Source organism: Lissotriton helveticus, chromosome 4_1 (genome assembly GCF_964261635.1).
Source record: "Lissotriton helveticus chromosome 4_1, aLisHel1.1, whole genome shotgun sequence".
NCBI lineage: Eukaryota > Metazoa > Chordata > Amphibia > Caudata > Salamandridae > Lissotriton > Lissotriton helveticus.
The window spans coordinates 586,535,850-586,562,401 of NC_136063.1; the positions used below are offsets into that span (position 1 = coordinate 586,535,850).

The 26,552-nt window shown below is 42.8% G+C and overlaps 1 protein-coding gene across 2 annotated transcripts in view; it reads right to left on the reverse strand.

Annotated features, from left to right (window-relative positions):
• The window catches only part of ADHFE1 (alcohol dehydrogenase iron containing 1), a 388,378-nt gene that overhangs the window by 86,084 nt on the left and 275,742 nt on the right, over positions 1-26,552 (reverse strand). For both annotated transcript variants that reach the window (XM_078687223.1, XM_078687222.1), the window contains one exon: positions 4,070-4,222. In XM_078687223.1, the coding sequence (XP_078543349.1) occupies positions 4,070-4,222 (153 nt within the window). The remainder of the gene's footprint in view (positions 1-4,069; positions 4,223-26,552) is intronic.

Here is a 26,552-nt window from a genome sequence, read left to right on the forward strand (position 1 = left end):
ATTTACTTCCACTGATTTAGTTACCACCCCTACCCAGAATGTTCTGATCACTCAGCCCAGTTACTATGTTATTAACCCCCAGCCCCACCCCACCCCATTCCATTTTTATTTCTTCTATTTTACAGCTCCTCGCTGACACTTGTTTAAGCCTTTACCGTCGATGGCGTTTCAACCCTATTCTGGGTTTAGGGTCTCCTCAGGACCTATATTATTAGGGACATCTGAACGTGGAATTGCTGAGCTATTAGTGGGGTGTGTGCAACCTGTGTGGTAGTGAAAGGAAAGGTACTCACTAGGAAACCCAGCCGGGTTCCCTAGTGAGGGCGTGAGCCTAGCAATCCAATTTTAAGGTAGTGCATTGGCTGTTGTCTGTGCTTCGGAGATTAGGTAAGAAATCAGCAGTTGCTGATTTTCTTCTAATGATTGCGGGTGCTCCCTGGAAAAAATACTCCGCATCGGTTAGGAAATACTTCCTTAGTTAAAAGTAGGGCAACAGGACCGCTTCTGTCTGCCCGCCGCGATTCAAAGACACACACCCCACTAATAGCTCAGCAATTCTACGTTCAGATGTCCCTAATATTATAGGTCCTGAAGAGACCCTACACCCGGATTAGGGTCGAAACACAGTCGACAGTAAAGAAGAAAGCGAACCACTGAAATTGCACTCTATGATTGTATAGGGGCTATATATATATTTTTTTTTAAACGAGAATTGGTCGCTTTCTAAAACAAAGGTCTTTGAAACCTTGTAAATATTGTTACACAACGCCACATATATTTTAGGTTCATATTTCACTTGGGACACCTTACACAACTGTGAAAATCCTTTTTCATGTGTATATATTTGAGTAATTTTCTATAATTGATTACTTAATACAACTATTGAACTAAATAAGTTTTGTGGTTCTTTCTGACATCACCTATAACCCCTGGCTATTGCGATTTCGCAATTCCTTTCAAATCAATATTAAGTCTAAAATTTCACAGGAACCGTTTTTAAAAAAAATACTTAATTACCCTGGTTCCATAGTGAGTAGGGTTCTCTTGTCCTCTTTTTTCGATTGTGAGAGTGGCGGTTTAACATTTCAGTGTGGTGAGGCCAATGAAAGGTCCTGTTCTTGCCCCCACAATTGTACTTGGAAAATGTCCTTAGAAGCTGGTATGTAAACATGTACTGCACCTGCCGGAGGATTTGTGACCCAAGCTACAATTATGAATATAGCAACAGAGTGTCAAACCTAGAATAAAGTGTTGTTTGCAATGTTATTGCATAACTGAATTGAAAACATTCAGCTACAAAGTTTTGCTTGTACCTAGGCGGTTGATATATCTGCTGGAAGGCGCTGTGATGACTAGCTGTGAGGACCAATCAGGCAGAAAAGCATCTGCAGGAGGAGCGAGGAGAGGAGTGACAGCTTTAAACTGAAGGGTGGATTTATGGCGACAAACAAGGAGGGAGGTGAGGGGGAGCAATATCTCTGGAATGAAGGGAATGTCTATGATGCGTGTAAATGTGCTGTGTCTGGTGTCTCTGTGAGTGAGATGTTTATGAGTAAAAGGCATGGTATGATGATTGTTTTGTTGTACTGGTGAGTGTGAGAATTGTCATGTGCTGATGTTGCTATGTTTTTAGTGTGGGTATGCAGGAGGCATTTCCTTTGTTAGTTGCAGGATGAGGGGAAGCGAGCAGTACCTTAACTTGCTAGAGCAATGCGGTCTATATGGCCCACAAACTTCTCCTAGCTCTAAAAGTTTCAAATACCAAATAGCCAAAGCAGTCACATTTGCAACTTAGGCCCGTCACTGTGATGCCAAGGGTGGAGAGCAAGAGAAGATATTGAAAAGGGGAGAGGGCTGAGACACAAGATGTTTCTCCTCCAATCAGCTTGCTGGCAGGAAAAAAAGATGCCCATGTAAGCCCACTGTGAGGTAGCCGGGGCAGGAAAGCACAAGCATGAAGAGGTGTGGAAACACTGAGTGTTAATGGGTGAAGGTGGTGAAGATGACTTGGCTGGCAAAGGTAGGCTTCGCCTTCATAGATTTGGTGAATACTGAGGATTAAGTCATGCATGCCGAGGAGGGGAAGAAGGTTGAGGCTGGTACGTCTTAGCTCTGAGCTGTACCACTTGTTGGTGGATTTGATGCACAACATGGACTTTCTAATTCAGGATTGGGCTTGGATACCCATTGTAGTACAGATACCACCGTGGAGGTTTCTAGCAAGGTTTCAGTGTCTGAAATATTGAGGGGATTACTTTAAAAGCTCTGTAGGGTGTTCTAATTTCCCCATAGCTGGCAAATCCGTAATGCCTGACAGGGAATGGTAGAAGTTTAAAGTATGTTGTTAACAATAGTTACACATTGAAAACTTTGCGATTTCACCAAGACTAACCAAAAGAGGGAAAATGCATCCTAATGCTAGTACATATTCCAATCAAATCCAGTTCCTGGACGGACATTACCACATTTCACTGAAGAGCTGGAGTGGTTTCCCAGTCCCCCATGTGTACCAGCATGGCTTGATGCAGTCTTTGAGCTAAATATCTGCCAGTTGCTTCCCCGTATTCATATCTTTCTTCCTTATATGTTTTACACTGAGCAGCAATTTCCTGACTCCAAATCCCATTGAGATTCTTATGCATAAACAAAGCTGGAAGGAGCATAGACAAATTCATGATTTTTCCTCTGACCTGTGGATGGCAGCATTTACCTTACTGAAAAAAAGTAACCTGTGAGTTAAAATCAGTGAGTTTATTCGCTCACGACCATGCCCAAAAATAACTTGCATCTCCATGTAATTCAGAAAATGGTTTTGATGAAAGTCAAGGCGATGGCCCACTTAGACATTAATATATTAATCAGACTCGGCTAAAAAAAAAAAACTCATTACAAGAATGCAAACGCTATCAAATCAGGTGACTAGAATGCTGCATAACCTCAAACATTACCGCATAAAAGCAATGCTAAGAGGACTCGATTACCATTGTTGATGCAGTGATCAAAATCAAAGTCTTCTCTGCTTTTTGTTAAGCCCTGTTAAGGCAAATTTATAGAAATGTATGACCCATAAGATGCTGACCAGCAGCTCGGAATCACAGCCCCATTACAAAAAATCGCACACTTGATCAGTCAACGAGCCTTCAATAGTATGAAACCTTGAGGTATACCCCTGGGACTCCAGGGTCCCAAGCTGTCAAATGCACTTACACCTGGCTTGAAGACAGGACCAGACTACAAATGGTTCAGAAAATTGCTCAAAACAACATATTCATCCTTTCCTAAGGCTCATTGCCATAAAAACAGGAGTCACAACTCTAGAATATCAGACACAGTTCCAACCTACAAGTGATTAGCCTCCAACTTCCCTTTCCCTTCCTTCACACAGACTTATCAGATACCACATTTGTCTGAAGTGAATGGAATGTGGCATGCAGCACTTTATGAAACAAATAAAAACATGTACCACTAAATCAATAAAATGGCAGCCTTCCATGCACTGTGGATGACACAGTATCCTGTCACATTTATGGCACATTCATGTATAATAGATCCTCATGAACTGCTCTGAGTTTGTGGAAAATCCACGGTCAGTGAATACTAAAGGCATTAATACAACTCAGTGGAGTGTCGCTTATAGGTTATGTATATACTGAAAATTTTCAATTTAATACAAAATATATTAAAATAATGTTAAGTTGCAATGCTTAGGGTCAGGTTGAAAAACAAAAGATTTTTTCTTAAACATGTTCAGTATCATTCATACAGGATTCATTTTTCTATTAACTATGTTAAATGAACATTTAGATTTCTATCTTAACTTAAACACATTACATTAATATTTCTGGACAAATAAAAGTATATATTTGAAACTACTTTTTTTTAAAGAAATTGACAATGATTTTCTAAAGCTATTTGCCAACATTGCTGTAACTGCTGTTAAAGGAATTTAAGGGCCATTTTCTTGAAAGCAATTTCTTATGCAATACCTTGCAAAAGCAAATCCTTATGTTCTCGTTTGTAGGGTCAAACAAATGAAATCCCATAGTTCACATAAACAAGTGACACTTACCGCTTAAGATACTTGGCCACTATGTGCAGCGCATGTTTGGCCCATACATCACTGATCGGGTTACTTCCTTGGTAAGCTGGCCTGTTGATTGGATTCGTTGGACAAGGACTTCTCATGGTGTACGGAAGAGCTGTGTATGACTCCAGTGCATGGCTGCAGGGGGATACAAAAACAGCTAAGACCTGGGGGACTCAAAGTGGATTAACCATTTTTAGTGACAAATGAATGAGGTGCAAGACAAGCCAGCACCATCCCAGGATGGGGGTTAGGTGGGGCTGTATTACCCAAACCTTGTGCTTTGCAGGAACTCACTCTTCATCTCACAAAAAACATGAGCAACAGAAGATAAATGGAGAATCAATGAAAGAAGTTAGGAGGCCAGGCAGTTGCCTTGCTATTTTTAGCATTATGAGGGGAGAAACGAGGAAGGGTACTTAATTGCCACATATCTACTCAGGTTTGGGAGCCTTTGTTTTAGGTAGTTACATTTTTATGTACCAAGATCTCAATTATTAAATAAAAACAAGCACCCGAAGCCATGACTGCATGACTCCTGAAGCTGTAGTTTGAGAGGGCAGTCTTTTGATTTTTCTGATCTGCCCCAAAGCCGAGAGAAAGGTGAGATTTGGACAGAACAGATGTAGGCAACATGGATAACGGCAGGCCTAGGGCAACATCGGATTCATAAATTCACAATATAAGGTGTTATAATTAAAATCTAGGATTTTGAATATTTTATCATTCTAAATTCGATTCACCTCGAGCTCCATTTGGATATATCTATAGATATATATTCTATTTGGAGATCCATATATCTACTTCCTCCTGTTTCCAAGATCCAAGCACAAACATACTTTTTCCCACTCAACTTAGAGTACCTCAATGGCACTTGTAATGTGGCAGACACGATATCCGTCACGTTTGTGAAGGAATAATCTGTCTGCCGAATTCAAATGAGGCCCTAACTTGCCATTCAATAACATTTATGAGCGGAAAATAAATACTTTGCAGACTAAGGATGGGAAACCACTTATAAGTCATTGGAGCTGACATATGGTGGAGACAGCAAAAAGGGTAAGTAATACAGAAGTGGGCAGACAGTGAGTTGGGAGATGTATTCTGCAGTGGCAGGGTATGACAGCGGTTCCGCCAGACCCTGTAAACGATTCTGTTTAGCTTGTGAATAGGCACACAATATTATCCAACAAAAATACAGAATATGGGATTGCATGCCTCTGTACTGGACACCACTAAGTGTAGGAAAGGAAATTGAACAGCAGCATTTTTGGGTTTCACTAAAATCCTACGTCAACCACAAAGCTCAGCTTTCTAAGGCCCCCACAACAGAATACAGCATAATAGAACAAGAGGCTGAAATATGTCTGTGGAATTCACTAAAACATATTTCCATGTTACAATCCAAGCATAGAGGCGTTTTTGTTCCAAGGAGATTTCAGCATAAAGCAAAGCTTTCAGAAATTCTGTGCAAAATTCTGCTTAATAATCAACAGGAATTTCTTTAATTTTGTTATATCTAAGGTTTTTACCTTACATCTTCCCTGTTTCTCTGCCTCTGCTGCTAAGCCAGTGAGAGTAGAATGTTGGTGTGGATGGTGATGTCACTGGATTGTGTGGATAGCTGTGAGGCAGAGTGTCAGTTGGATCCTGGGATGAGCAGCAGAGAGGCTGCTCCTGGTGGGGGCTTATTTACATCTTTACTGGAAAACCTACTTAACATCTCAGAACAATAAACATATTAATCTGTAACCTAACCACGTCTACTGAAACCCCTTACTACGGCACAACATAAATTGGTGACAAGTTGGATCAAAACTTCGTGTGGGGATTTACTTCAAGCTTCACAATGTACTTTTATACAAGATTTTACTTAAAAAATAACCTACCTAAGGATTTTACGCACTCCCGCCCAACCAGTGTCCAGATTCTCGGGACAGCCCATTGACAGGGCGTATGCTTCCTGCTGCCATGGTGTATGGTTCCAGCTACCTTTGACACCCTGTTGCCATTTACAGGGCATGTTTTTCTTTCTGCCTGATTCCTGAACATTGACTTATTTACAACTTAAGCCTTTTAGAAACTTCAGGCCGTGTGTTTCTTCCTGCCGGATTCCTGAGCATTTACTTATTTACAACTGAAGCCTTTGAGAAACTTCAGGGCGTGTATTTCTGCCTGCCTGATTCCTGAATATTGACTTATTCCCAACTGAAACCTTTGAAAAACTTCTAATTTGCTTTTCTGAACTTTCATGAGCTTTATTCTGGAAACATTTATTCGTGAGTACTCTTTCTGCCCCACCCGGTCTTTTTTAACTGGCTCAGTGACATTGGATTGCAAATTTCAACTTGCAGTCTTTTGGAGGCTATTTGCTAACTTCAGATGAGTTTTATTTGAGCTCAAGCACACTTGCCGTTACACACAGTCTTGCTTGACCGGCTCAGAGACATTTCCCTGTCCTGTCACACGGTGTCTTTATTGGATTTGGACATTTAAAATTGCCAATTTTATTCCAGAGTTATTGGAGATTAGACCTTGTGGATTTACAAAATTAAAAACAAATGCCTTCAGCATTGTTCAAATCTTCCCCGCACTCTACGTCAGTTCTTACCGTCCTTTGCTGGATAGGGTGACCAACCGTCCGTAAATTTCACAGACCATCCGTCATTTTAGTATGATGTCTGTAAGGCGTCCGTAATTTGGGGATCTCAAATTACGGACGCCTTACAGGCATCATACTAAAATTGAAATAGTAAATCTCAGTAAGGAATGCTGTTTCCCGTGCGAGAGGCCTGTGAGTTTAAAAGATTTCACTCGGGGCTTCTCGCTCTTAACTTTTAATCTGTAGAGGCTGCCTGCAGAGGACCGCTCCCGGACCTTGTGCAGACTGTAGAGTGGCCATTGTCATTCTGAGGCTGCAGCTGATTACCACTTTAGAATGACAATGGGCCCAAATGTAGTGACAGCATGTGGTGTGCCTTCTCCTGCATGGGACAAGGGCAAAGCATTCTGCTTTTGTCTTGGCGCAATGCTGGATAAAATAAAAATAAAATAACTAACACCGTTTTCACAATACATTTAAAAGACAGATTTCAACATACAAATACAAAAATACTATTTATTAATGCTTAGTGTTACTAGCACAAATCTTGATTGGCGAAAGGGGCCGATGTCGCTTTGCAAAGCTGCACGCATACTGGAAAACTGTGAATTGCACGATTGGCGCAACCTTATATAAACTTATTTTGACTTGTATTTATTTTGGTTGTCTATTTACTTATATATATGATTGTGCCACCTCCTCTGATATGTCTGTAAAACTCATTTTTTGTCCCAAATTTTTGTCCTGAATTTTGACCTTCTGTCCTGAATTTTTGTCCTGAATTTTGACCCTTTGTCCTGAATTTTTATGCTGACCGTCCTGAATTTACACCCATGCCAGTTGGCTACCCTATTGCTGGAACTTTGTGAGCCAGATTTTCAGGGTTCTCTATTACTGGATTCTTCTCCTCGACCATCTTTTCAGTGCTCCACAGTGACGCTACATGTCACATACGTTGCTCACGTCGTCCTGTGGACACGCCCTGCTTCAGGTAACCTAGCAACGCCACGATCCTACTAAGAACTCTGCATCGTTTCCACAGTTTTGCGCGGTGACAGCACACCTCTTTTTAATTATTTTGGCCTCCGCATGTGTTGGTGCACACATTTACAACCTTCTAACAGCAATATCCCTGAATGGGTACGAGCGTTTTCTGTGGCAGCAGGCAAACTTTGGAGTTTACTACTTTTAGGAGCTCAAACTTCATTACTTACATTTAGGAAAAGTCATTCTACAGACCAACTTCGGCGGCATAAGAAGAGAACCTATAACCGGCAGCATTTTACTTTAATTGCGAGTACCTCTTGTGCGGTGACACGCACAACTTCTTCAAAACTTGCGACTATCAGCTCTGACGTCTGTGGAGCCATGTTTGAGAGGTATTTTGGGGAACATTTATTTTACTGTCTCTTCTCCTACTGTCTCTACATTAGAGACGCTATGCAGTTTTCTGCGTTGCTTCACCTTAAGTGCTGATCTTCAGGTTTATTGGCACATAACAATGCAATTTGCTTGTCTCAATTTTGGCTCCCATTACTACGGCGTTTTACTATTATGCATTGTAATCGTTTACATATACCTGTATTTTTTTCTATCATATTTTGCCATTCTCTTATGTTATTTATTGTTTCTTACATATTATACAATGTTTTGATGCTCATTTGTTCCGTATAGTATTGCCATTACTTCTCTGATATTACGGCCACATGCATCATTGTTGCAGTTTGCGATTTCTTAATTGCGAAAATTAAGGAATCGCAATTAAGAAATCGCAAAAGGCTATGCATTAAGAAATCAATTTTTTTTGCGATTTCTTAAAATTCCTTAATTGCGATTCACAATTTGCGAATCGCAATTAAGGAATCCCTTCCCATTCATTCCTATGGGCCTAGAGGCCCATAGGAATGAATGGGAAGTCATTTTCAATTTGCGATTCCAAAGGACCCCCCCCCGCACCCCTGAAATATAACTTTAAGTGCATTTTTCACACACACATGCCCCAAGGGCATGTGTGTGTGTAAAATGAAACTTTTAAAAATGCAATTTTGTGCATTTTTTAAAGTTTTCGCAAATTACCATGAAGGTCAACTTCATGGTAATTTACCTCTCCCTATTTGCGAATTCGCAAATTTAAAATATTCATGCATTGCATTTAAGAAATCTCAAATTGCGATTTCTTAAATGCAATCGCAATTTTAGAAATCGCAACATGAGTGCGATTTCTAAAATTGCAAAAAACATGATGCATCCCAATTTTGTCAATTGCATTCGCAAACGGCCGAAAATTGTGATTCGCACCGTTTGCGAATGCAATTGACAATGATGCATGTGCCCGTTACTGCCTTAATTTAATCATTATAATGCATTTTTACCATATTGTCATGTACATGCATCTGTGCTGTTAATGCTTTTCTTTCTTTGCATGTTGGTTTCTTTTACATTTCCCTTGCATTTATATGTCTCTTGCGTGGTCTAACTTGAGGTGTGACTGTATTTATTTTCTGTGTGGTGCAGTTCACCCAGATTGCATTTTCCTTGCACTTACTGTTTGGGGATTCACAATTTGGTGTTTTCACCCTTTCTATACTTTTCACTACAAGTCTTTCCCCTGGGATGTTGTGTTGGGTGTACGCCACCTGTTTTGCTTTCTTGTTGGGTGTTCCCACCCATTGCTTGCTTTCTGTTGGGTGTAAGTCACTTGTTTTACGATTCTGGTTGGGTGTAAGCCACCTTCTGCTTGATTTCTGGTTGGGTTTAAGTCAACCGTTTCTTACTTACGATTGCTTTCTGTTTGGGTGTTAGTCACCCCATGCTTACTTTCTGGTTGGGGGTACTTCACCATTTGCTTGCTTTCTGGTTGGGTGTATTCTCACCCTGTTGGGTGTATTTCACCCCTTGCTTGCTTCCTGTTTGGGTGCTAACCACCCTTTGCTTACGTTTGGTTGGTTGCAGGCTTTGTCCTTTTTTGTGTTCCGTTTTTCCCATTTTCTTCGCTAGTCTGGCCAGCTGGTGTGGTTATGGTAGTAACATTGGTTCACTCATTCTTTGTTTGTTTTCGTGGTATAATTCTTTCTTATTTATGTATGTCTTTTTCTCCTTTTGCCTTGTGTTTTTGGACAGTTTCCTTCCTTTTGACATTCCTTGTTTCAATTTTTGCTCTGCTAAGGAAGGAGATGTGTCTCTTCTAGTTTACGTAATCTTCCACTTTACTTTTGTGTTTTAGTTATTGCAATGCTGATTACATTTTTTGTATTTTAACATGTTTTTGCAAGATTACTATGCTATTACTATTCTTCTTCCTGCAAGTTTCATTGGTTTTACTGTGATGTTTCAACTTATTTTCGCTTTTGCTTTGTGCTTTTTATAAAGGGGGAAGGTGTGTCATATCTAAGGTGTTTACCTTACATCTTCCCTGTTTCTCTGCCTCTGCCGCTCAGCCAGTGAGAGTAGAATGTTGGTTTGCTTTGATTGATTGATTGATTGATTGATTGGATGGTGATGTCCCTGGATTGTGTGGATTGCCGTGAGGCAGAGTGTCAGTTGGATCCTGGGCTGAGCAGCAGAGAGGCTGCTCCTGGTGGGGCCTTATTTACATCTTTACTGGAAAACCTACTTAACATCTAAAAACAATAAACGTATTCATCTGTAACCTAACCACGTCTACTGAAACTCCTTACTACGATACAACAAATTTCAGTAACTTGTACAGCAGACATACAAACCATAACTCAAGCACTAAATTCAATGCTCATACCCTCCCCCTTGATCTGACATATGACATTATAGAAGTAAATCATTAAATAAAATGAGATTATAAATTAATTAAAATTAGTTAAGTTAATCTTTTCCATTGTTTAAGGATGGGCTGGAATGGGCATCACATTTGCGCCAAGCATGACAAATTTTCACTTGGCAGGTTCCAGACCACCCGTATCTATCCAGTAAGCAATCCCTTCCAGACAAACATTAAACTATGGAAAGATACATAGATGATGTCTTCTTCATCTGGGTGGTTAACCTTGAGATGATGAACAGTTTTACTGAGTAGCTCAATACCAGGAATAACCACCTCCGTTTGTGAAAATAATAAAGGATCTCTACCAATTTTTGAGACTTGTTGCTATATCCCAAGGAGGGAGGATTCTTCTCAGAGATACATAAAAACAAGTATTTGCAATGCAATAGGTCTCGCATTACTGAAAGTTTGAGCTGTTGGCGTTTCATTATTATTTGCAAAGGCAATATCTGAAACTTTCAGTAATGCGAGACCTATTGCATTGCAAATGCTTGTTCAATACTGTAACTTCTTCGTAAGCATCGCAGCATGCTGCTTGTGCTGCGATGCTTATGAAAAGCATATACAATTGAAAAAAATGTAGTTTGGTCAGCTGGATCACAGAAAAGAAAAGTGTGACGGCAATATGGACCAAGCTGCGGAGCTGCCTAAAAAAAAAGAAAGTACGGAATTAGCACAGCCTCTAAAGTTAAAGGATGCTGTGCTTCTAAAAAATGAATAAATAATATGATTAGAAGTATTAAGTTGAAAGAAAAATAAAAGTGTGCAGCTGCTATAGTTATAGCGTGCCGTGCTGCCAAAACATTTAGATAGAAAGGTACAAGCAAAGCGCTGCCAGAATGCATGTAGTACTTGCAGTAGGAGAAACCATTAAAGAAAACGGCGCTTACAGACTAAATAAAACCTACAGTGTAACAACTGAAGTAGAAGGGCCAGTCCTCATGGGTGGTTACAAATGAAGACAAGGCGGTACTAAGGAGGGACTAACAAGCCGATTAACGAATCAGAAGCTAGCTTTTACGGAGGACAATGACACAAGCCAATGACACAAGCCGATGACAAATATGGGCGGGGCTTCTATTCCATACTTCAATATAGCATGGCTCGCAGAGCAGCGCATGCGCTGCTCAGGCTTGACCTAATAAAGGATCAAAAATAGCAAGAACAGGCATTGGTAAATAAAGTATTACTCACTGCGCCTGGCACTGAAGTGCACTTCTCTCTAGGCGGATTTACACATTTAATCAGGCAAGATACTGCCCGTCACAGTGCATGAGAGGTAATTGCCTAAGTGTGTTGACCTGCTGCTCCATGCTGCATGGGTGGATGCTAAATGCACTGGCAGTCGAACAGGCCAGTGGATGAAAATGGAGGACCCAGACCTCCTCTTTGTATGCTGACTTACAAGTACTTGTTTTATTTATTAATTAATTTAATTACTCAGGGCTGGCGCCAGACTGCAAACGCTGCATCTATTCCAGACCTAAAAAAAAAATATCAAATCTGTACAAATCAAATTTTAGCATGAATATTATATATATATATATATTACCTACTGGCGATAGCCAGTAGGTATATATAGTTAGGATTGTTTTCCATAAGGAAATCGCAACATTCTATTGGGAATAACTTTGGCGCCGGTTGAGGAATCTTCCTGACATGTTCCTTAACCTTGCCTCACGGCGCTCCGGTCCTTCCCTGAAAGTTTGGGGGGGATTTGTCAAGCGGGGGCCGAGATAAAAGGGGGGTCCCAAAACGTGTTTTCCCCAGGTTAATTTCCATAGGGCGGTTGGACTCACTTTTAGCCCGAACGGCTGAATGGTTTTCCACCAAACTTGGCAAAATTGTAGGGACTGGTAGCCCGATGTGCCTTTGCTATGTCTCAAGATATGTGCTCCAGTAATTTTACGAAAATTAACTTTGAAAAAATATATATTGGGCTACATTGGGCTATATATATATATGTTAGAGCCTAAATGTAGCCCAATGTAGCCCAATGTAGCCCAAAGATGGCCACCAAAGACAAAAAAAACAAATGTAGCCCAAATATCAGCCAGATGTAGCCCAACTATAGCCCAATGACAGAATGTCCCAGAGTGTTCTAAAGAACAACTAGAGCGCTAACAGTCTTACTTATGACAAAAGTATGGCACACCTGAAGTCATCTTGATTGGAATAAAGTGTTAACACTTAAAACATTTAATTTGCAAAGGAACAAAATGAGGGGGTTCATTTTGCCATAGAAATTATGATTAGTGCTGAAGAAAGAAAAATTAGGGCACATTTTGAGTGACTTCTCAAATCCTCTTATATTTCATTAAAAAAATTCTGATATGCAGTCTCCCAAGATGGCCACCAGAGACAAAAGAGCCTGTGCTTAAAAACTCTGTTAGCAAAGCAGGCATTTGAGATTTAAAAAACGTTTTAATATATAAAAACGTTATCCGCTAATAGAATTAGCATTTAAAAAACCTTGCGAATTCAATGAAAAAAACATAGGTTTCAGGCCTTATATAGTTAGGAATTAGCATTTAAAAACCCTTGCGAATTCACTGAAAAAACCATAGGTTTCAGGCCTTATATAGTTAGGAATTAGCATTTAAAAAACCTTTGAAATTCACTGAAAAAACCATAGGTTTCAGGCCTTATATAGTTAGGAATTAGCATTTAAAAAACCTTGCAAATTCACTGAAAAAACCATAGGTTTCAGGCCTTATATAGTTAGGAATTAGCATTTAAAAAACCTTTGAAATTCACTGAAAAAACCATAGGTTTCAGGAGTTATATAGTTAGGAATTAGCTTTTAAAAAACCTTTGAAATTCACTCAAAAAACTATAAGTTTTAGTGGTGTTATAGTTAGCTGGACATTTTACTCATACAAAACCATTGAAATTGCTCCTATATAGTTAGTTGTACTAACTATATTTCGCGCACCCGCAATCCACTGCTGATGATTTCACATATTAGATCATTCATGACATGGTCAGTGACATCACTGATGACATCTCAAATGACATCACTGATGACATCACTGATGACATCATCCACGTGACAATCACATACACCTTTTCATACACTATTACAATTTTTCATCACTCTTTGTAAAATACAGAGTATCATATTTAAATCCATTGTCACAGCAATACAAGTATCTAAAAATCCACTCAGTGATTCATAGATGTATACACACATCTAATCACTTACCTAAGGATTCACTCATACATGCTGTCAATGAACAATAGAACACTATCAAAAATACTTATACATCTATATCGACATTAAACAACAGCACGCATCCTATTCACATATGAAGTCATCCTACTCACTTATGCAAACAATGGATCATACTTACATATTTACTTAGCAAAACACTTATACAAACACCCCTTCTTCTATTCATTTAGATAGTAAGTCATACTTAGTGAATTATAAAATCATTATTACAAGTATACAGTTATCCATACAGTCACTCACACAATCATCGTGTCTTATGTATACTTATTTATATACAACAACTGACACATACACTGCCTTTTATTTTTCTAGTTAGTTGGACCTGTACCATTGAGAAATATATTTGCTCATCACCACACCCATAAAGATATTCACTCACCCAAACAACTGTTAGAACATGTAGTTTTAACTTCATTTATCTACTGAATCAACTATTCACACATCTTTGGACAGTCACACACCCCCGACCGGACCACACACACTTTCACACTCCCATACAAATACTCAGTTAACTAATCAATAACTAATATAGACTTTCACATAGCTTGTAACCAACTGTAGAATCAGTTTACACAACAACTGACAAAGTGATACAGATATTCACACAGTTTAGTCACTATCCACTATATTTAGTGAGACAATATAAATTGGTCAAGTAAACAGTCAATTACACTGCTACTAAATCCTCCATCCAAATATTTATTTATATATATCCACTTATTCTTCAATGCAAATTGCTATATATATAATGCATATTTAAATAACGAAGCAAACCACATTCACTGGATGATGTCATCAGTGATGTCATTTGAGATGTCATCAGTGATATCACTGACCATGTCATGAATGATCTAATATGTGACATCATCAGCAGTGGATTGCGGGTGCGCGAAATATAGTTAGTACAACTAACTATATAGGAGCAATTTCAATGGTTTGGTATGAGTAAAATGTCCAGCTAACTATACCACCACTAAAACTTATAGTTTTTTGAGTGAATTTCAAAGGTTTTTTAAAAGCTAATTCCTAACTATATAACTCCTGAAACCTATGGTTTTTTGAGTGAATTTCAAAGGTTTTTTAAATGCTAATTCCTAACTATATAAGGCCTGAAACCTATGGTTTTTTCAGTGAATATATATATATATATATATATATATATATATATATATATATATATATATATATATATATATATATATTTCAAGCAATGGCGGTTGAGGCTAGAGCGCTCTTCAGCGGGTGCATGCATGGGACCAACCACATGTCCAATAAATCTTTTGAAGCAAAAAACTGTACGCTGCACTCAGGAACTGTAATTAATCCGTTTATTTGGCAAACTCCACAGCAATTAGTCTGTCACACCGACTCGTTTCGGGCACACGCCCTTTCACACGGTGGGCGGTACTACTTTCCTTCCTGCTTAAAAGGCTTTGCATCACATGCTACTACCCTTAGACTTCTGGGATTTGTAGTTAATATATTTATACATACAGCAGGATGACACCATTTGTGACAGTTGTATATCTAGGTTCAGGGTTACATTTACTGGCACGTTTTCTCGCTGCGGTTGCACTCATTGCTTCTTTTATATGCATGCACTTTAGAGGTATAGTACCTATTTTTAATCAATGTGTAAATTTCTATTAGTGCAGTCGCGCGGCTTGCCTATTTATCACATTTCCTCGTGTAAAGTTATACATTATATCATTTTTAGGGTATAGTACCCCTAGTTTCTTCTCATACGTACTCTTACATGTGACCATCATCCTTTCTGGGCTGAATCTTCCCCCCACCTCATCATTCCATACATTTTATCATTATGGTTCATTCAGTCAAACTGTTTTCTCTCTAAATCATGATTTGAATTCTACTTTAGATTTCAGTTCGATTACAGAATTCTTATTACAAATGTACAAACAGTTCCTCATCGAGGTTCATCCCCCTTGGGATTTTAGTTCTCATCCGGATTATGTACTTCGATTCAAGTTGTCTTAATTTTAATTTACGATCACCCAGTCTTTCATTTTCTCTGATGTTGTCGATTCCAAAGAAGCACATTTTTTTCCAATCTCCTCCTTGACATTCAAGTAAATGTTTTGCTGTGGAAAATGTCATATCTCTGTTCTTTACCGCTCTTATATGTTCTAATATTCTCTTTTTCAGGGTGCAAATTGTACTTCCTATGTACATCTGAGCGCAATCACACTGGATGACGTACACAACAAATTGAGTGGTGCAGGTTATTTTTATTTTTATCTCAATTAGCCGTCCTTCTGTATCTCTGAAGGATTTCTTGTTCTTCCCTATTTTACAGGCCTTGCATTTTCCACATTTGTTAAATCCACTTTTTTGTTCTTCTAGCCAGTTGATAGATGTTTTGCTAGGAGTTTCAAGGGTAGTAGCATGTGATGCAAAGCCTTTTAAGCAGGAAGGAAAGTAGTGCCGCCCACCGTGAGAAAGGGCGTGTGCCCGACTAATTGCTGTGGAGTTTGCCAAATAAATGGATTAATTACAGTTCCTGAGTGCGGCGTACAGAAAATACAAAAATTATATATATATATATATAGATATATATATCTATATATATATCTATCCATATCCATATCCAAGCTCCAGTACCAGAAAATCCCAGGGCCCTCTCGGGCGGGTGCGCTTCAACATGCCGGTACCACGTTCAAATATTAAAGCTCAAAACTTCCTTCTGCTCTCTCGAAACAAAGTAGAAGCACTCCGTGGTAAGCGGTCAAAGTTGTTTTTATTCCAGCAGCAAAAGTGTGCACAGACGCGTTTCGGACGCCTAGTCCTTCGTCAGTGTTTCAACATAGCGTGCAGGGAGGCGGCTGTATTTGAGTACGTCATCGCGACTTTCAGAGGGAAACCTCCTTGAGAATATATATATATATATATATATATATATATATATATATATATATATATATATATTTCTCAAGGAGGTTTCCCTCTGAAACGCGTCAAGTGACTGGGCGTTTATGAAATAAAAAAACACGCTGACAAGGAGATAGTGGCCTGGACATCGTTTCTGTGACAGTTGTTACGATTGGTTGGATTTTGGGAGTCACGACCCCGTCTAGGCCCGCCACTGCGAGCGGCTGGGGTTTCTGCGCGAACGTTGTGGTGGAAATATATATATCTCTCTATCTATCTATCTATCTCTCTATCTATCTCTCTATCTATCGCTCTCTCTATCTATCTCTCTATCTATCGCTCTCTCTATCTATCGCTCTCTCTATCTATCTCTCTATCTATCTCTCTATCTATCTCTCTATCTATCTCTCTATCTATCTCTCTATCTATCTCTCTATCTATATCTATATATATCTATATATCTATATCTATGTCTATATATCTATATATCTATATCTATATCTCTCTCTCTCTCTCTCTCTATATATATATATATATATATATATATATATATATATATATATATATATATATATATATCCTGGAAACTCGAACCACTTCCTGATTGCACCGACGGCGGATTAGGCGAGGAAAGAGACACAGACCTCCGAGGTTTTAGTGGGCAAAAGTATGGTTTATTTCGAGTGACCCAACACAACGCGTTTCAAGCCCGTAAGCCCTTGTTCACGTGTCAAAGTGGAAAAAACACCATCTATTATTTAAAGTGAATAATCCCACTCCCACTTTCTGACATCATAGGTCACATGTTGATGGGCATAAACAACAGACTGAGGTAACCAGAACGAAATCGTTTTGTAGTTTAAAACCAAATAGACAGAATAATATTTCATGACACACTTGATATATATGTACACTTGTTTAAAACAATAATTAAAAACAAGTAAAGTGCTTAAGTGTCATAATTTTCATAAAAACAATAAATACAATTTATTTTAAGATTCTCTTTGGATAAATCCAAGACTGCCTATATTTCTGCAGTGCCCATACAATTTTATTACCGGATAAATCCGATTATTTTCATCTCAATCCTTGTGGCCTATTAGTCTTGTATGTCTAACAGCCCGTATTTTTTATATGTTATCATGATTTCATGAACATTCATATTTTCTTTATGTTTTTTTTCTTTTTACCAGTGCAAACACAAGTGGGATGGAATCTGTGCAACAGTGCATAAATAAATATAAAGTGCTAGTGTAAATTACATTGGCTTCTCAAATACTCAACTGCAAATGTGGGTCATCGCCATTCATTTCTAGAATACAAATAATCTAATTTCTATGAATGGTGCCATAATGGAAAAAAAAACACATTTATATACTAAATACTTTAGAGAAATCAATGATACGAAAAAAGAAAAAGAAAAAATACAATAATTTGTAGAATCAGAGAATTTATATCTTATTATATTTAAGACAGTTTTTATGCTATTTACAAGAGTAACCCTTTAATTGCAGAAGAAAACCACAATATAGCAGCACGAGTATATTTTTACAGAAAGCTGCGCATGTCTTCTGTGGTATTCAAACCATTAGGCCATTTACAATCAAGCTCAAGAATGTATTTTGTTTCGAGCTGACGGAGTTGGCGCTCTCTGTTGCCACCCCTTCTTTTCTTAACAACAGCATCAATTACATAATAAGATAGGCAGTTGATGTTGTTAGCATGTACCTTCTTGAAATGCCTCGCAAAAGGATATGTTGCGTCGCTGTGGAGAATGGCTCTTATATGCTGCAGGATCCTGATGTGCACCTGCAGCTTTGTGCTACCCACGTAGCTAAGCCCACAGGTGCACGTCAGGACATATACAGCATATTCTGTCTTGCAATTGTAGTTACCCGAAATCAATGTGGGGGTTGTACTAAAAGGTGTAGAGTACTTGGACATGTTACAACCAAAATTGCAGGCACGACATGACGTACACTTTTTGAAACCCTTCTTTGGTGCAAGCCACATAGTGACTTGCTTAACCTCTGGTGAAACTCGGTCCAATGCCGTGCCCATAGTGCTGCTTCTTCTAAACGTGACAACAGGTTTGTCTGCTATTCTGTTACGCAAAACATTGTCAGTGAGCACTACTGGCCAGTGTTTATTAAGTATTGTTCTTATCTGCCGTTCCTCTCTATTGTAGGTGGTAATTAATCTTGGAGTATTGATACTCCTAGAGATTACAGCAGTGTTAGGGACCGTTGAGGTATCAACCTCAGGAATAAATAAGCTCATTCTAGATTTAGTTTTGGCTTTATTTATGGCATCACACAAGATTTTTTGTGAATATCCCCTTGCCTTAAGTCTGTCAACCAGCTCCAGTTGGCACTTGTTAAACTCTTCCTCATTGCTGCAAATACGTTTTAACCTTAAGATTTCTCCATAAGGAATGCTAGCAATGAGGTGTTTGGGATGAGAGCTGGTTGCGTGTAGGGTGATATTGCCTGAGGTCAGTTTTCTATGCAGGGTACTTTCAAATTTCTCATTGTTTACAAAAACTCTGACATCAAGGAATTCAATTTCATTTTTGTGGATATTGGAGGTGAATTTTAGATTGTAAATATTATCATTAATCTTATTTATAAAGCAAACCGCTTCTTCTTCACTGCCCTGCCACAAAATGAATACATCGTCTATATATCTCAGATATGATCTAATATGTGTCTGGTATTCCACCTGGAAGGTGGTTTTGAAAACCTGCTCCTCCCACCAGCCAACATGTAAACATGCAAAGCTGGGGGAGAAGCAGGCTCCCATCGCCACTCCTCTCACCTGCTTGTATAAATCTTTGTCAAACAGGAAATAATTATTGTTTAGACACCACTTGATGAGTTCCAGCACAACTTTATTATGCTCATATAGAGTGCTAGACCTAGTTTCCCAAAAATGTTTAACCGAAGCCAATCCCTGAATATGGTCTATACTTGTGTATAATGCTTCTATATCAAGAGTGATAAGAAGCAAATCATTTGACCATTCCAATTTGTTTAGTATTTGTCGGAAGTCTCCAGTATCTTTTACATAACTTGGCAACGCCGTTACCAAGCTTTGCAAAACAAAATCTATGTACTGGCCTACGTGTTCACCTAAACTGTTTATGGCCGATATAATCGGTCTCCCGGGGATTGGAAAAACATTCTTGTGAATCTTTGGAATTAGGTAAAGAACCGGCAGCACCGGAAACTCAATGAACATAAACTTGTGTTCTTCTATTGAATTAGACCTTGTCTTTTCCATGATGCCAATAATTTTTGTAGTACATTTTTGGCCTTGTCATACTCTTTAACATTGGATTTTAAGTAACAGTTTACATCACTTAGCTGGCGTAGTGCTTCCACTATATAATCTTTCCTTGGCCACAATACAAGGTTCCCCCCCTTGTCAGATTTTTTGACAATCACCTCCTGATTGCTTTCTAGTTTCTTTACCAAGTCATAATATGCCTTTCTCTTAAAAATATATATATATTCCATTGGGGGAGAAAAGGTGGGAATTCGCCTTTTTTGTTTTGGAGGCAGGAGATGCCAGCTGCCCCTGTGTGGTGTGTATTTATTTGCTGTCCTACTTGAGTTTGAGGGTAGATACGAGTTTCTTTTTGCAAAGATTGGAGGGGTGGCGCCTTTAGCCCTGCGCCTTGCTTGTCATACTCTGCCAGAAGCATTGCATGTCGAGGAGAGGGCCACTCCGCCATCACTTGGTTAATCGTGTTCTTTGTTTGTATAGCTGTGATTCCTGTCAGAACGAGTTCAAGTGCTTTCGGAGCCTGGGTGACTGTAATTTTCTGACCCGGACTGAGTGGCATGTTGACATTATATGCATGATGAAGATGAGTCAAACTGGATAATAGCCAATAAGGCTGGAGTCAACAAATGAGTTGTTTAATGATGGATCTTGTTTCGCAACCAGTGGTTTTCACACCTTGTGCTAGATCTGTCAGTGCAGCCGTGGTCGAAGTGGGGAAAGAAAAGTAGGTGAACTATGGATTTATTTATTTTTTTTAAACTTGTTTTTATTGGCATTTCGTTATTAGAGCAGTACAGACCATTCAAGTAATCACATATGCCGGAAAATGCAGGATGTAAGAAATTCAAAGAGAAGGGAAAAGGCACAAGCATGTGAATCAACATCATGAGGAGCATTGGTGTGGGTCTGCAGAGGCTGTACTTCGGTGTTGCCAAGTAACTGCGGAGACAAAACTCGGGGAAGGGGCATCTGGGCGTTTGCAAGGGCATATTGAGAAGATTTGGGGGCAGGGCGTCCGAGGGGTCAAAGGTTCGCGCTTACAGTGGGTCGGGTTGCTAGAAGGCGGGAGTGTAGTGTCAGATTGAGCATCAGGCCAGACGCTCTGGGAGCAGGGTAGATGCGTGGGACTGAGGGGGTCGCCTACGCCTGGCATAAGGCGTTGTCTAGGGGCTGTAGGTTCGCAGGGGTGGAGGGGTCTGCCGGGGTGGGTGTAGTTGGGGGGGTGGGAGTGTTCGGATCATCAGGGCGTGTCAGCTGTCTGATACGATGCAATAACATGGCCCATTCCATAGAAATGAGGTTTTTACGGGTGCCCTTCGCCTCCTCCTCCCGCAGGGCGTCCTCTTCCGCCGCTGCCCATTTACATACCGCCCCTGTCCATGCTGCTGTGGGGGGGCCCACTGATGACCGCCAGTGCATAGCTATACATCTTTTTGCTAGTAGTAGTGCCAGGGATACAAAGCGCTTGTGTGCTGGGAACTGTTTCGGAATGTGGAAAATGCCCAACGCGCTGGATTCCCAGGTGTCTAGGGTTGTGAGGCCCGTGAGGTCTTTCAGTGTGTCGTGTACCGTTCGCCATAGGGGGTGGAGGTCAGGGCAGCTCCAGAACATGTGACGGAAATCTGCAGTCGGGGAGCGGCATCTGGGGCAGAGGAAGTGAGTGGTGGGGTAAAATTTCTGTAGCCGCGCCGGCGTCAGGTACGCCCTGTGTAATATGTAATATTGGATGTTCTTAAAACGGGCGTTCCGAGATGTACGTTTTGGGGCTTCAAGCGCCTTGGTCCATTCCGAGTCGTGTAACGGGCGCCCGATGTCTTCTTCCCAGGTGGTGCGCAAGGACACTAGGGGAGCATTTGAGAGTTCCCGTATCGCTTTATATAACCAGGTGACCAGATGTCGCCCCGTACCCATGTGCAAGGTTGCGTGTATAACTGGATGTGTGTCTGGTTCGCATGTCTGGAGGTTGTGGTAAGGACGGAAACATTCGAGGAGTTGGCGATATCGGAGGAATTGACCGGTAGGGAGATCGAATTCGGCGACTAGTCGATTGAAAGATTTAATCTGACCCTCCTCAAAGATCGACTCCATATCCGTGATGCTGCACCGTGTCCACTCAGCGAGCATGGGGGCTGGGAAGTATGAGTCCGATCTGGGCCAGCCGATCAACGGGAGCAATGGGGAGTATGGGGTTGTCCTGGAAGATATCCGGTGGACCCGGAGCATACATTGACGCGCCACTGAGAACTGTAGAGGATATGTGCGCCGCGGTTTAGTGCCCGGAAGAAGTAGACGGGACAGCTCCGGTGACATGATCCTACCCGTTGGGGTAGTGGTCTCTTGTGTGTACCGGACTGCCGTCCAATACGACAGCCATTGGAGCTGAGCTGCTGGAAAGTAGGACTCGAAGGATGGGGCTCCGAGGCCCCCCCTGGGTGGTGGGAAGCTGAAGGGTTTTCAAGGCTACCCTGTGTCGGCCCGAACCCCAAATTAGGGTGCCTAGGAGGGAATTGAGGGCCTGGAAGAAGGACCTGGGTGGGACTACCGGCAGGTTGGTAAAGTGATAAAGGAGCCGGGGGAGCATTACCATTTTAGCCAGGGCAATGCGTCCTATCGGGGCCAGTGGGAGTCTGGTCCAGAAGGCAACTGTCGGTCGGAGGCCTGCGAGCGCCCTGCAGTGATTGCCCTCGAAGATGTCAGTGGGAGAATGGTAAAGCCGAACCCCGAGGTATCGGGGGCATCTGTGGACCATGAGATCTTTTGCGTTCCCAGCCAGGTATCGCGTGGCGGTAGGTCCGGGTGAAAGGGATATAACGTGGATTTATCCCAGTTCACACGGAGGCCCGAGGCGTCCGCGAATTCGGTGAGCGCTAACCAAATGGGGGTGAGGTCAGCCGTAATATCCCGGACATAGATGAGGAGATCGTCTGCGTACATAGAGACGCCATGTGTGGTTTCCGCAAGTGGGATGCCCCAGGCCAGACCATCTTGGCGTAATCTAATCGCCAGTGGCTCGACTGCAAGGGCGAAGAGGAGAGGTGAGAGGGTGCATCCCTGCCTCGCCGGACCTCGAACGCCGCCGAGATGTGTCTCCCAATCCGGACTCGTGTGGACAGGTCGGTATAGAGGAGTCGCGTGTATGCCGAAAGTATTGGGCCGATATTGAGGCGGTGGAGGACCGAAAAGAGGTATGGCCATTGGAGAGTGTCGAACGCCTTCTCCAGGTCCAGGATGAAGCATGCGGAGCGAGGATATCTGTCCCGCACCTGGTCCTGAACGTGGAAGCCGCAGCGGATGTTCTGTGAGGTGTTTCTCCCTGGGACAAAACCGCACTGGTCCGGGTGGACCAGCGGGCGTATGACCTGGGCATATCTGTCTGCCAATACCTTCCCGAGGAGTTTACAATCTGCAGATAGTAAAGTGATGGGGCGATACGAGCCCATAAAATGAGGGTCCCGGTGTGGTTTTAAGAAGGTCACGATCACCGATTCTCGCAATGAGCGGGGCAACACGCCCTGATCAAGGGCTGTCACGAACACCTGCGTCAGGCGTGGAATCACTAGAGGGGAAAAAGTCGAGTAGTATTCTAGTGGGAAGCCGTCGAGACCCGGGGCTTTATTGCGAGATAGGGTTCGTAGTGCCTGAGCAATTTCTGACGCCCCTATCTTGGCGTCGAGCGCGAGTTTGTCGGCATCCGAGATCGTGGGTAGCGGCAACGGGTCAAGGAAATGGGTGACGGATGATGGAGAGAGGGAGTTCGAAGCGTCGTATACCATGGCGTAATAGCGTTGGAACGCCAACAGGATCTCTGCTTGGGAGCGCACGAGTTCGCCCTCCAGAGTAACGATGTCTGTGATTGGTCTGGTTTCGGTGTCTTGTCGCGCTAGCCATGCGAGCATTGCACCCGTTTTGCCCCTGTGTCTATGAACTCGGGAGGCATGGGCCCTAAAGTTATATTTCCTGAGATCAGCACAAGCAGCTTGGTAGGCTGACTTCGCTTCAGCCGTGAGTTTAGCGTGTTCCTCAGAGGGATCAACTTGTTTGGTGAGTGTAGCTAGTTGCTGTTCCGTGGTTGTGAGCGCATGTTCCAACGTGCGCCGGACCCCTGTGATTTGTTTTATACATTCCCCCCGTGCTACCACCTTGAATGCATCCCACTCTATCAGTGTCGAAGAAGCCGTGTTCGTGTTGTGCGTGAAGTAGTCCTGTATGCTGCGCGTGTGCGAGTCGCGGAACACCGGGTCAGTCAAACATTCCCTGGGAAGTCGCCAGGTAGGGACTGATGGGTGCGGGGGGCGCCAGGTGAGGCGTAGTATGTGAGCGTCATGGTCCGAAATAACCCGCCCCAGGTAGTCCGCAGAGACGACCGCGGGGAGGATCTGCGTTGAGCACAGAAACCTGTCAAGGCGGACCCGGAGGTTGTGAGGGATAGAGTGGAACGAATAAAGGCGGGCATGGGGGTGTAAGTGACGCCATGCATCGGTGAGCGCCCAGTGTGTGGCCCAAGCCCGGAACAGCTCTTATTGTCGGGGGGCTGGGGAGCGCGGAGGGGGGGGTGCGATCGATCCAGGGAGGGGTCAAGCGTGCAGTTGTAATCACCTCCCAGGATCGAGGGAATGGTAGTGAATTGGGCCAGGACTTCTGTAAGGTGATCCCAGAACTTATCTTGTTCAGTATTAGGGGCATAGATGCTGCCCAGGAGGATCCCTTGGCCGTCTAAGAGTCCCTCTAGTAATGCGTATCTGCCCTCCCTGTCCACCACCTGCCTAAGTTCTCGGAAGGGGGTGGCTGGCCTAACCCATATTAAAGCGCCGCGCGCAAATGCCGAGTAGGTCGTGGCACAGAACGTCCCTCGCCATTTAGCTTGCAGTCTGCCTAATTCGGTGCCGTTAATGTGTGTCTCCTGCAGGAGAGCAATCCCAGCTGTCTTGCGCTTGATGTATGAATAAACAGAATATCGCTTACTAGGCGGGTGAAGGCCCCGTACATTAAGTGTGAGGACGTTAACGTCCGACCGTGGAGCTGCCATCAATCAGAGGTCGCATAAACACCTGAGAGCACCCAAGAGGCCCGGAGGAATGTGAAGTCGCATATCGTGTGCATGCCCATGCGCGCCTTGCTGCCGAGGGGAGGGGACAGGAACTGACAGGGGGGAAAACCATCGTAACAGGGGGTGGGAAACAGTCCCAATGCAGGGGATACATCACCGGAGGCGGTATATCCAAACTAGTGTCCCACTAGGGGAAGAATATAACAAGTAACTGCGGGGCGGCAGCGCGTGTGTATGCGAGGCTGGGCGCTGATCGGGCTTTTGTAGGAGTGACGTATGTCGCGCGTGAGCCTTCATAGGAAGAGCGCTTAAGTGAATTCAGAGCACATTCGGTTAGGAAGGTGTACATAAAGAGGATACAATCTAGTCAGATATTACTCGGATGTGCAGGGTTGTTCATCCAGGATAGCGTCCATCGTTTGCGTGATGACCAGGGGGGAAGAGGTCTGACCAATTCCCGACATCGTGCCATCACTGTCATGGTCCTTTTCCGGAGTGAAGAGGTGTGGATGGCGTTCCAGGTCTGGTGCCAGGGGGTGACGAGTGTAGCTCAACCACCGCTCTCAGGGCATCTCGTCGTTCTTGCATGATCTGCGTTAAATCAGGCGATCTCGAGGGGGAGGATCCTTGGCTCTTGGAGTGGTTCGTTGGGGGGTGCTTCAGACCTCGTCTCCTGGATCTTCGTGAGCGATTGTTCTGGTCCGGTTGGATTCCCGCCCTGGGTAGTAATGGGCAGTGCAGTTCAGCCCAATCTCGTGCTTCCTCAGCCGTGTCAAAGAAGATAGCCCTGCCCTTGTGGAAGACCTTGAGGCGGGCTGGGAACAGCAAGGAGTACTGGACATCGTTTGCGCGGAGGCGTCTTTTGACCTCGAGAAATGTGGACCTCTGCTGCTGAACCCCTCGAGCATAATCCGGGAACACCATGACATGTTGATCTTCCACCTGCAATGGGCCCGCTGCCCGGGCCGCGTGGCGCACCGCGCCGCGGTCGGGGAAATGAAGGAACTTGGCCAACATGGGTCTAGGAGGGAAGCCTGGTCTCGGCTCCCGGGCGGGGACCCTGTGGGCTTGTTCGATGGAAAAGAACGCCGAGCGCTCCGCTTCGGGGGTGAAAGAATTGGTCCAGGACTCCATATAGTTCAAGGGGTCTGAGTTCTCAATTCCTTCCGGAAGGCCAAGGACGCGGATGTTACAGCGTCTCGATCGCCCCTCCAAATCGACCGTGCGCTCCTCGAGGGTCGCCACGCGACGCAGGACCTCCTGTAGATCTGTTCCCTGCGCCTTCATGGTGGGTTGTAGGTCGGCCAGAGTCTTCTCCCCTTCCGTCACACTGTCCGCCAGTTTGCGGTGATCGTCGCGGACCAAGCTGATGTCCGTCGAGAGGGTGCCCAAACGTTCCTCCATCGACAGACGGGACAGCTCTATGGCTGCCAGCACCTGGTCCAGCTTTGCCGATAATGTGGTGTCCGTTTGCGGCGCGTGGGATTGCGCCCAGGTCCGGGTGTGTGGCATATGTTCGGGGGCCGTTTCAGGGACAGCGGTCGCCTGCGAGCCCCTAGGTTTCCCCATACTGCTGGTTGGCGGGGCGTTGTGCGTCAGTGATGGCAGGGG